The 11,436-nt window shown below is 39.7% G+C and overlaps 1 protein-coding gene across 1 annotated transcript in view; it reads left to right on the plus strand.

Annotated features, from left to right (window-relative positions):
* Window positions 1-11,436, plus strand: part of IPO11 (importin 11) — a gene marked incomplete in the record, with an annotated part of 3,749,854 nt that overhangs the window by 1,650,385 nt on the left and 2,088,033 nt on the right. The window contains 1 exon segment of the mRNA XM_044063824.1: window positions 323-363. Within this exon segment, the coding sequence (XP_043919759.1) occupies window positions 323-363 (41 nt within the window).

Genomic DNA, 11,436 nt, shown 5'->3' on the forward strand with positions numbered 1-11,436 from the left:
GTAATTTATCTTTTTACTGTGTACTAAAGGTGTTTAAATACCAGTCATAGTTTTTGCAGCATAGCTATTGTCTGACACAAAGAATGCAGAGTCTTTTTTTTTTTTTTGTCAAGTCCGATATGTTTTTTTCCCCAACTAAGTTTATGGTGATAGAGGAATGAAGTAGCTATCATACCTATGAGACTGGTCATTGATCTCTTTCCTGCATGAGATAATGTCAAAATAATGTACGACTAGTATGTTCTCAGTTTTCTAGTCTATGAAATATTTTTTTAGTGCTTTCTTTGACAGTTATCTTATCTTTTCCTTAACATATGTGCACCTGTAGATGATTTTGAATTTAGTACCGAACAGTTTTTGCCGGTAAGTTTATTTCCCTCCTGCTTGTTATGCATTAAAGTTTTTTATTGGTAGCCTGTAACCAAATGACTATCGGAAGATGATATAGTATTCTCTCTCTATGTTAGTAGAAAAGACTTGTACAGAGGTAGGTATTGACTACTGTCTTTGTTTGTTTTGATACTGAAACATTTTAGTATTGATATGATGTTTGATGTGCAAGGCAGCAGAAGTATCTTTAAATCTGCAGATGTTAAAATCACAAAATGCATGTTGAACAATAAAATTTATTTTGGATTACCAGAAGTGTGTTCCATTCGACCGAGTCCCTGTGCTGTATTTTGTGATTTTAACATTTGTTTTTTATTTTTTTTCTTGGTTTTAATCTGCAGAATGTTACTTAGTAAGGAAATAGCTCTTCATTCTTTTTTTACTCAATTACAGTAGCAGGAAAGACGTTTTTGTTCTTTTAATTTGTTCTAGTTAAATTTGCAGAGTATTAAGAACATTTTCTTTTTATTATGAGACTGGTCTTTTGACTTACAAATGTACTGAGTGTTCTGTTTTGGACAGCGTTTGAATTTTGTTGCCATTGACCAATAGTATTTAAAATGTTTCAGCACTGCAAGTTTTTTTTCTTCCCACCTCTGCTGACTTCAGGCACTTTTATGTTTAGTCCCAGTGTGCTGCCACCACAGTTTCCCTTACTTGTGGCAGGTCCACCCCAGCTTGATCTTTTCCTGGAGGGTATTCCTACTAAGCGAACACTCATGTACGTGGAGTCCCTGCTTTCTCCATGACTGGACTCTTGGGGGGGGGGGGTGGAGTTGGCATCTGACAGAACACTTCAGAGCAGTATAAGGCAAGCAAGGTGCCATTGTAATGCAGCTGGTGAGGATTCTTTCTGACCTAAACTCCACTCCACATGCTAACCTAATTGTGTGTGTTTGCATCCACAAGGACTCATGGAAAGATCTGTCTAGGAAGTGTCCCCCTCCACACTAACCAAAGAAGACATGCCATTCTTCTTGTGAGAACCATTAGGTGCTAAAGCTGCTAATCAAACTCTGGCCATGTGGGTGGAAGTCATAGCTTTATTTCTCTATGCCATTTAGCTCATTATCACTGTAAGTTTTTTTTTTCTGTCCCTGCTTTTCACTAGGAATTGGTGCTCATAGTTTACATGAAAGTCATTGTAAGGTGCTTCTGTGTTTTGTTATCTTGTATTGCTTGTTGACGGTCACCTTCCTCTGTAACTTGTACACATCAGGAAAGAAGCTGCCACCCATACAGCCATCAGGGTGTTCTTTGTGTGATTTAACACCTGTTCCTCAGCAGCAGCCCAAACAGGTAACTCTTTTAGTACCCCGCTTCATACCTATGTGTGACTTTCCCAGTAACAGAGACCACACTTGCCTGTAGGAGATTCTCCTTGATCCTTGACACTGCCTGCTAACACACACAGTCTCCAGTAGATGTTGGACATGCAACAAGTTTGATTGCCCAACCCCCACCACAAGGATGGTTGATCCATTGTTGGCAACTCTTCTTTTATGATGAGGTCCACAAGGTAGTCAGACAATGCGGAAGTTGTATGATACTTGAGCAAGCAAGGAGGCATCCAATTCCATTCTTATCCCTTGTACAGGACAGCAGTTAGAGTCTGGGAATGAGCCCTGACCTTACAACACTGTATGATTACAACTCACATGCCCGGTCTACCATTGTGAGTGCGGACAGACTAAGCATGTAGATTCTTTTACCCCGTCATTGGCTTCTAAGCAGCAAAGCAAGCTGCAACATATTCAAGCAGTGGGGAACACACTGCTGTAACCTCTCTGCCTCTCCACTCAACACCAAATGTCCCAACTTCAGTATAGTTCGCATGAAAGGCAGTCACCCAGGGATGCGTTCTCTCACAGTTGGCTTCTGTGTCTCCTTTTGCTACTCTCCCACCTTCCCCTGATACTGAAACTGTTAAATAAAGTCAAAGGTTACAAGGCTTAACTCATTTTCATAACCCTACCCCCACCCAACCACCCTTAGCTGTGGCATCATTTGAAGGAAAAATGTAACTTCTTCTCCATTTCCAGTAATGGCCAGAATCCCTGTACTTCTTACTGAGCTAAGTATGGCTTTGCAAAAATCTTTGACCAGAAGGATTTATAAAGGCAAATGGAAGAAATTCTTGTAGTGGGCTTCAGACAGGCATATTCTACCTATTTCAGTACTCTTGGAAAGAAGTGTTATAATTTTTAACAGAGATGCATAAGAAAGGGTTAGTTATTCCTCAAGTAAGGTTCATTTAGCATAAATTTTATGCTTTCACAAGCATTTTCAAAATCACTAGATAGCTGTTCACCCTTCTTGTAAGGTCTGCATCAAAGGGATCCTTAATTCCAGGCCTCCATTTACCAGACTGTCTCTAGCTTTGGATCTTAATTTTGTTCTTGACTATCTAACCAGATGACCTTTTGAACCATCTGCTTTGGCTGAACTTAAGTTTTTGTCAAGTAAAACAGCTAGGAGAGTTTCTGAGCTTCAGACCCTTCCTTCTCAATACCCCCTTACATTGTTTTTCACCCAGACTAAATATCTCTTAGGATGAAACCTTCTTTTATGCCCAACATAGTTACTCAGACTAACTTGAACCAAACTATCCATCTAGCACTATTTTTCCTAAATACTCTAATAATGAAAAACACCTGCTGCATTATCTGGATGTTCACAGACATTTATGTTTTTACGTGGACCACACAAAGGGGTGCAGAAAACATGAGCAGCTCTTGTTAGTTTTTCATTTCATAGGTTAAGCCAAAATATTACCAAGGTTACATTGGCAAGGACTTTCAAGATGACTGCACATTGAGCGACAGCTTAATTCTAGCTCTCCCAGTGTGAAAACAGAAACTCAGCAACGAAAGGCAGTGGACTTGTATTTCTGGGTGAATTTCAGTAACTGACTAATAAATGCACTGCCTGGATGCCAGGAAAAAAAGAAATACAGAGGACCTGAAAGAGAATCCGCTATACAAGATGAGGAACAACACTGACTGGTAAGAGTACTGCAGCTGTTCAGTAAAAAGCAGTGCAAGCTCCAGACAAGACTTCTAGTAACCTAGAGGAAAGTATAAGACAGCTGCACACAGACCTGATTAAAATAAACAAAACACTGATGGATATATCAACTCAAATAACAAAAGGCTGGAAAAATGGAAGAAACTTTAAACAAATATTCAGATGAGGTGATAAAACTGCAAAAATCAGAGGTTGAAATGAAGAAAAGGCTGCTGAATATGAGACTACTCAAGAAGAGATGTTTCAAGAAATAATAGAATTAGAGGACAGATCATTCAGGGAAAACCTGCGATTTTCTGCTGTACCAGGGAGGTGGAACAAATGGACTGTATTAATTTTATGAAACCACAAATAAGCAACTGGACTGGTATTCCACGGCAATAGTTGTTAATTGAAAGGGCACATCATGTGTATGTTCCAAACCTGGTTATGCGAAAGCAACCTAGACCTTTCATAATACAGATGCAGTCCTACCAGCAGAAGGAGTTGATTCTGACAAAAAATTGGCAGAAAGACAAAGTGCTAAAATGAGAGACAGCAGAGTGTTTGTGGAGAATGATTACTCACTGTACACCAGGCAGAAGAGGAGTAAATTTATTCCACTATTCATGGAAGGTTGAGAAGCAGGTATGAGATTCAAACTGCTGTACACAGCTATCTTCAAAATAAAATATTGTTTCCTGGAGGGAGAGAATATTTTTTTGATGCAGTACATGCTAAGTAGGAAATACAAAAGCTTGTCCAACAAAATGTGAGTTGTGAAACAGAAGGAGATTTTTTAATTCTTGCTCTTCTGGTAATAAACACCACAGAGAGACTATGCCAGTTAAACATTTTTCCATTGTTTCAATGGAAAATGGTTGAGAGAAGGAAAAAAGCATAAGAGCTGACCAGAAGGATCAAGAGTATGCATGATGCAGAGACAGGATTTGGGAGATGGAGATAAATAGGAATAAAACAATTAGCTTGGAAATTAGATTACAAAGCTATAATTATATTTTTGAAACATGACAGAACAAGAAAATCGGGTAATAATGGACTTTCTCGACTTTGTTAAACTTGTAGGGGATTCTAAAGATATGCCATACTTCATGTCATTAATGTTCAGAAAAATACTTGAGAGGGGAGAGGAAGGAAAACATTTTCTCAGTTATTTTCAAGTGTAATGGGAATACTAATGTAAACAGGTGCTCCTGTTTTTTTTTTCTTTCTCTATTCTGCTCTCTTCCTCCTTGTTCAGTTTTAGAAATGTGGGCACTACAGTGTAAAAAAGGAAGAAAAGGTTGGTCAAAAGAGCATGACAAAAGGAAATTTGATGTACTTTTTCCTCATTCTTGGATAGGGGAATGACTGGATTAAGGCTGTTAGCTTGATCTAGTAATGTTTAAGAGAAAGCAAGTAAATGGAAAAAGAATATTGAATTTTATTTAACTTTTTTTCTAGCAAATGTATGTCTGGTAACAACTCTGTATCTGGTCCTCATGTCTCCATGGAGACAATCTGATAAAGAGAAATGGCTAAGAGATAAAGTTTTCTGAAAGCATTCAAGTGTTTTCACAGTGGGAAGAGCTGTAAAGATATGACAAAACCAGCCAACACTTAATAGAAGCACAGGCTGTGTACCATGCATCTTAACCTATAACCTATCTTTTAGGTTAACCCATGTTTGAGTATGGCCATCAGTTTGAGACACGTTCTTATTAGAAGGGTAAAACTTCAGTATTTGACGATGTGCGTAGTTTTTGTGTTAGTATTAAGTTAATATGTTTTAGGGGGTATTGAGTGTGCATTTGTTTGAGGGCTTTCAATAAAACAAAACATTTTGTAAGATGTGACATAAGCTCAGATGGATATGAAAACAAACAACTGTATAGAAGATCAACCTGCCAAAAAGTGCATGCATATAACACAAAAGCTGAAACTAGACACTTAACAAAAAAGCTGTTAACACATAAAAGGTGAAAATAATACATTTTTTTACACGATGATACTTTATGTAATGTCTTTAAATGTCAGTGGTCTCACAGATAAATAGAAAAGTGAAAGAGTAGTGAACAATATTAAATGTAAAGTACAAATGGCTGTGCTACAGGGGAGACACTCGGAAAGAACTGAACATGTGAATTTGGGTCTATATTATAACATCGAAAAGACCAAATGTCGAATGGCCTAAAAACCAAAAATGCCATACCTCGGATTTGCTTTTGCGGAGGGATGCGCCTCCCCTCCTCGCTAATCATATATACCAACTCTGATATCGCACTACAGTGAGAAAGGGCAAATTTTCTGATCTTCACTGTACAGCAATCTCACAAAAAACACATAGATGAACGGCATTTTAGCGTTTTAGGCAATTTGATCTTCAGCCGTTTTGTTGTTATAATAGGAACCTGTGAATTTGATAAAGAAAAGTTTTCAGGATGGCTATTCAGAGGAGTACCTGGAAAGTAGGAAAAGAGGAGTACTTTGCATGAGAAGGATTACACTGGCATGTATTTATTGTCAACCTAAAACTGTTGTAATGGAGCTTAAGAAAACTATGGGAGAAGTAATCAGCTTTCAGCAAGGAGTACTACCATATAGGTAGGGAATGTAATTTGATTTGCAGCAGTGAAGATTTGTCTGCAGGGCCCTGAAGGAAAAATATTAACAAAGGGTGCTAGATTGTTTAAGAAATTTATGAAAATATTTGACATGGAAGATATCAATTCAGTACACGGAGTTTGGTGTGAATTTACATGTCATTCCCCAAGATATAAAAGCTGGGCTAGGCTATACAGAATTTACATTTCACTGGAATATGTACATTTAATTGAAAGTCTTGATACGCACCCAGTATCTATTTCAGATCATGTGTTGATAATAACCAAAATAAAAACACGGTAATGAAATAAAAATGAGACACTGGTGCTTTCCACTTATCTGTTGAAAAAGAGAGGAATTTAAGGAATGGGTAGTGGAAATTATTCAGCAGCTGTTAGAGAAGATAGAAATTTCTTCTGAAAATATAGCTAAGGAGTCGGATAAAATTAAAGTGGAGTTTAAAAATGAGATTGAATTAAAAAAGAGATATGTTTAAAAAGTAACAAAAATTATTTAGAGAGACTGACAAGAAGAGGAGCAACTGCAGAATGCTAAACAAAGTGAGAGATTACCCAGGTAATATGGATGGTGTAGTGGTAATGTTGTCGCCTCACAGAAAGAGGTTCTCCAATTCAATTCTTGGCTGGACTGCCTTCTTTGCGGAGTCTGCATGTCCTCCCTGCGTTCATGTGGGTTTCCTCTGGGTGCTCCGGTTTCCTCCCATGTTCAAAGAGGGAGCATTTCTCCCCAGGCCTCTGCTGAAAATTAGCTACATTCCAAGTCAGACTTTCCCGGTTAAAAAATGTTAAATAAAAATAAAGTAATATGTATGAGTTTAGAAAGATTGCTGTTAGAGCACAAAATCTTTTAGCACAACTTAAGCAACAAAAAGTAGAAGGGGCTGTCGCCAACCTTAGGGAGCCTACAGCAAGGAAGATAACAAGAGATCCTGTACATGTATTAGAAATATTTTGGAAATTTTATGGAAGTCTGTACAAAGCAGAGAAATATGGAAATCTAGAAAGGTACAAATGGAAATGTTTATGGAAGAATTAAATATGCCAAGGTTAGAGGTAGATAAGGCTCAGTTACTAACAGGATAGGAGGAGATGAGATAAAGATGGTGATATATAACTAATTTACAGGAAAGTACACCAGGAACAGATGGTGCCACTGTGGAAGTCTGGAAGCTAGAAGGGGAAAAACTGAAAGTTCTGGAACATTTGGTTTAACAGTATTCTAAGAGGAGAAGTACCAGCATCCTGGAAGAAAGCAGTGGTAGCTGTAACATCTTCTAATTCTTTCAGCTTTTCCCGGTTAGGGGTCGCCACAGCGGATCATCTGTCCGCTCATGATTGGTAGAGGAGTTTTACAGTGTCAAATTGCCAGCCCAGTGCCCAACCTTCCACAGAAGGCACACACACACTCACACCTAGGGCCAGTTTAGAGTGTCCAATCCACCTATTGCATGTCTTTGGGATGTGGGAGGAAACCGGAGCACCCAGAGGAAACCCATGCGACCACAAGGAGAACATCCAGACTGCGCACAGAAGGCACCCCAGCCGAGAATCTAACCGGAGAACCTCTTGCTGTGAGGCGACGACGCTAACCGCTGCACCACCATGGCTGCCCCTTGGTAGCTGTAATATCTAAAGAGGGTAAGTACCCATCAGACCCAGCTTCATACACATCCATTTCAATACTAAACCATGGTTATAAAGTGTTTGTAATGGCTAAAAGAATGGCAGTAGTGATGCCAAAACCGATAGATATAGATAAATTTGGTTTTGTGGAGGGAGGCAAACATTTGACAATATTAACAGAACATTGATGATCCAGAGGGAAGCGGAATATAAGACAATACCACTGTTGGTGGGTCTTGATGCAGTGAAAGCATTTGACAGAGTACGCTGGGACTTTGAGCAGGCAATGGAAGTATTTGCATTCCCTGATAAAATTATAAGGTTATTAGGAGGATATATGGGGGATCAGAGATGAAAATTAAAGTGGGTTAGTAACTCTCTGATAATTTCTGCTTGAGCAGAGGAACCAGGCAAGGGTTTCCTATTTCCCCTTTTTTATTTGCATTGTATTTAGAACCATTGGCAAAGAAAATAAGGGGCTCAAAAATTCAAAGATGTAATTCGTATGGTAGTCAAGAAAAGCTGGCTTTATAGGATCATAGGAAGTTACTAGGCTAATGGCCCTAGGGGCCCTTAAAACCTAGCCATGTTGTAAACTTATTTCCACGATCAGCACATATTACCTGTGTCCAAGAGGGACACAGGTGGAACCCCTAGGGTGAATTTACATTCACCCATCCAGTCGTCCAGATTGTGTTTGAAGAGGGCCAATGAGATACTCTGTTTGACATGAAGTGGGAGTCTGTTCCAAAAATGTGCTAACCTCTGGGAGACAAATCTGTCCCGCCAGCAGGTTCCATTAATGTCGCATACCAGGTTGAGGTCTTTAGAGCAAGTAACCTGTGTACCATTTGACTTGTGGATATGCAGCATTTCCAATAAAGCAGGGTAAGCGATTGTCTTATATGCAAGGCAGAGATAGCTTCAGAGTAGTCTGTATGACGAAGAATAAAGTGACAGTGATTTCAGATGATCCACATAGGACAGATGCTGAAAACCTTGAATTTTCCTTGTGCAGAACCTTTGTGGTCTCTCCAAATACTGCAGGTGCTTGGAGAGGTACATACCAAAATGATTGGCCTGATGAATGAAGAATTCAGGGAGGTTATAACTTCTTTTTTTCTGGAGGCAATGCCCTTACGTATGAGATGAGCAATATAGAATGCCCTTCTAAAGACTGTGGGGACATGGTGATGAAAGGTAAGGTTGCTGTCAACCTGTGTGCCTAGGTCTGTCACCACTGAGTGTATACTTATGGTGTTACTATTGATGTGGTAGTTAGCAGGAACATCGCTCTTACTGAAAGGAATAATACATTTTTTGCACTGAGCTTAAGGCCATGTCTTTGGTACCAGTCACTTGTTTGTGTAAGACCCTCTTGTAGGATTTTGACATCATTTGGAGTTTTTATGACTGCTCCCATTTTGCAATAATCAGCAAACTTTTTCAGGCACAGACTTTTAATTTTTGCTTGTACAAAAAAATAGATTCCAAACAGTAGAGTTCCCAGGACTGCTCCCACTGGAGCACCGGTGGTTACAGGTCTGCTGTTGGAAGGTGGATTCCCCTATTTTGACTGTGTTCTGTCAGCGAGCCAGCTAGTGACCCATCTAATGATAAAAGGGTTGATGCCTAGCTGGGGGAGTTTTGTCATTGATGCCTGAGTGTGGGGGATAGTGTCAAAAGCTGTGGCTAAGTCTAGGTGGCTGTATGCACAGATTTCCCCTCGTCCAGGGCCTTGGTGACAGTCTTGAAGAAGTCCATCAGATTTAACAGGCATGATTTCCCTTTAACAAATCTAGACTGAGTAGTCAGTTGTTTTGAGATTATCCATATCTTTGTTAAGATTCATGTTGATTCGCTCAATGGCCTTGCAGATAAGGCTAGTCAGGCTAATAGGTCTGTCATTCCCAAGGTCAATGGAAGCACCACCTTTATGCAGGAGAATAACAGTGGCCATTTTCTATTCAGCTGTGGTGAAGGCGGTGCTTACACTATGATTGAAAAGAGTACACAGTGGTGTTTCAGTTCTTGTTAGAGCCCATATAGGATGCAGACTGGGATGTTATCAGGTCCCACAGATGCTGTTTTTGGCCTTAGTGGAGGGCATTTATGACTTGCTCATTAGAGATGCAAGGTAGGGGACAGGTGGTAGGGATGTCATGGGGTATGTGTGGCAGGGACAGGGGAGTGAAGTTTTCACAGAACGTGTCGGTCAACAGGTTAGCTATGTCCACAGGGTCAGTATATAAGGTATCATTAACTACCAGTTCTGCACAAATCTGGGCTTACCTTTTAGGTTACGGATGTAGCTAAAGAATGCCTTATGGTTGTCCTTAGTTGAGGAAACTAACTTGGATTCATAGTTTGCATTGGAGGACTTCACTAGAAGTCTTATTTGCTTGTTTAAGCTGAGGAGGGTGTGTTTCCAGTTTAGGGCTCTCTCTCTCTTACTGTTAGACAGCAATTTCTTCCTTTTATTGTAAAGCCTGTTAATGGCAGCTGTCCACCAGGCAGGTTTGCTCTTCCTTGAGGAGCTTCTTTTGGTCCTGTTAGGTATGGCTGATTCAATGCAGTTGTACAGGTGTTTGTATAAAGCATTGGTGTAGAACTCTGCATAGTTGCCAGTGCCATCTGACAGGGAAGGTACAGTGAAGCTATTTATACCATCCTGTAAGAGGTTATAATCTGGTTTGGGGAAGTTTTTTGGTTTAGTTGCTGCTGGAGTGGGGGGGGGGGTCAGATATGATAGTTACTTCAAATGAGACTGATTTGTGGTCAGATATCAGCAAGGAAGACCTCTCAGTGGAAGTGCTTCAGTACCACACCATATTGGTAAGCACCAGATCCAGGATATTGGCACAATTTTTGGGGGTGTCAACCAGCTGGTCCAGGGCACTGGAGGTAACTAAGTCAATGTGGGGGCAGGTGAGTTTCAGCACAAGTAATTTACCCAGTCAATGGACAGGTGGTTAAAGTCGCCCAAAAGTCATGGTGTTCAAATGTATCGTGATAAACTCAAGTAAATCCAAATAGATCAGAATGAGTGTCCTGATTCATGGAGGGGCTCCCGTGGTTGACAGTAACTTGTAAAGGTGTCCTACCAGCAGTTTATTGCACCTGAAGTATCTCCAGGGAATCATAGTAGTCTGAACTTGTGGAAGGAGGTGTAACCTGATATGGCTGCGATGCTCTCCACAGCCTTGAACCAGGTCTCGTGTCTTCTAAGGTGAGGACTGCTTCCAGTGAGTGCAGTTTCATGTTGACTCCTAGCATTTACCATAACCTTGAGGTTGTTTTCATATGGAGTTTTTACGTCGAGAATTTTGTCCTTGAGACACTGCCTAAAAATGGCACTATTTGCAGATGATGATATTTTATATCTGATAAAACCAGAAAAGTTCATTTCAATGTTGTGGAACATTTTGTGACAGTTTCATATCTTTTTCAGATACAAACTTAATGAAGCTCAAACACATGCAGTACCTGTAAATTATGTACTTAAACATGCATTCGTTCATCAATGTCCATATTTATGAGGACTTGATAAAAATGAAGTATTTAGGAGTATGGATTAAAAATGATTCCTGTGTGGCAGCTAAGGATGTGTGTGAAGAGACTAAACAAAAGATAATACAAAAACTGAGAAATTGGAAGCTCTGTTATATGGATAGTAAGACACAAGCAGTTAAATGTTTTAGTCCCTTTAGTCTTATACATAGGTCAAGCATATTTGTATTAACCAGAGGAGAAGTGGATAGCAATTAATAAAGTGATGAAGAATTTTATCTGG

The sequence above is a fragment of the Protopterus annectens genome, chromosome 2.part2, assembly GCF_019279795.1.
Source record: "Protopterus annectens isolate FY-2018-M chromosome 2.part2, PAN1.0, whole genome shotgun sequence".
Classification (NCBI taxonomy): Eukaryota; Metazoa; Chordata; order Ceratodontiformes; family Protopteridae; genus Protopterus; species Protopterus annectens.